Raw genomic sequence first — 483 nt, forward strand, 5'->3', positions numbered from 1 at the left:
AATGCAGCCAGACAGCTGTAGTGCCCAGCTGCACCGGGGAATTGAGACCTCGTGTGGTTTTTCCATTCCTCCCTGCAGTCAGTGTAACCCCACGTGCTTTATTTTTAGTCCTAAGCACTGGCGTGATCGCTTTGGGCAGAGCTGCCGAGGTGTGGAGTCATTAGTGCGCGGGCAAGCCAGACGTCTGACACATGCTTTCCTGCGGAGCACCCCGCGAGTCACAGCTTTGTTCCCGTTTGGATCTGAGGAACCGCGGTTGAGCGTGTAACGAGCGCGCTGACGAAGCTCGACGCGTGTTCCGGCGTTGTGGAGTCGTGTCAGAGCCCCAGCGTGGGCAGACGGGGTAGCGTTTGAATTGGACCCATCTGTTTTTCACGTAGGATCCTCCGCTTGTCAGCAGCACAAGCGTACCTGGTGCGGTTCGCCGTGGTGGGGACATCCCATGGCTGATCCGCTTCACTGCACGCCGCCCTCTCCCCGGGG

General features: G+C 59.4%; 1 protein-coding gene across 1 annotated transcript in view; it reads left to right on the top strand.

The window, feature by feature from the left end:
- Positions 1-380: 380 nt before the first annotated feature.
- The window catches only part of GID4 (GID complex subunit 4), a gene marked incomplete at its 5' end in the record, with an annotated part of 6,075 nt that continues 5,972 nt past the window's right edge, over positions 381-483 (top strand). Inside the window, one exon of the mRNA XM_009876093.1 lies at positions 381-429. Coding sequence (XP_009874395.1) covers positions 381-429 — 49 coding nt within the window. The remainder of the gene's footprint in view (positions 430-483) is intronic.

The sequence above is a fragment of the Apaloderma vittatum genome, unplaced genomic scaffold (genome assembly GCF_000703405.1).
Source record: "Apaloderma vittatum isolate BGI_N311 unplaced genomic scaffold, ASM70340v1 scaffold29609, whole genome shotgun sequence".
Classification (NCBI taxonomy): domain Eukaryota; kingdom Metazoa; phylum Chordata; class Aves; order Trogoniformes; family Trogonidae; genus Apaloderma; species Apaloderma vittatum.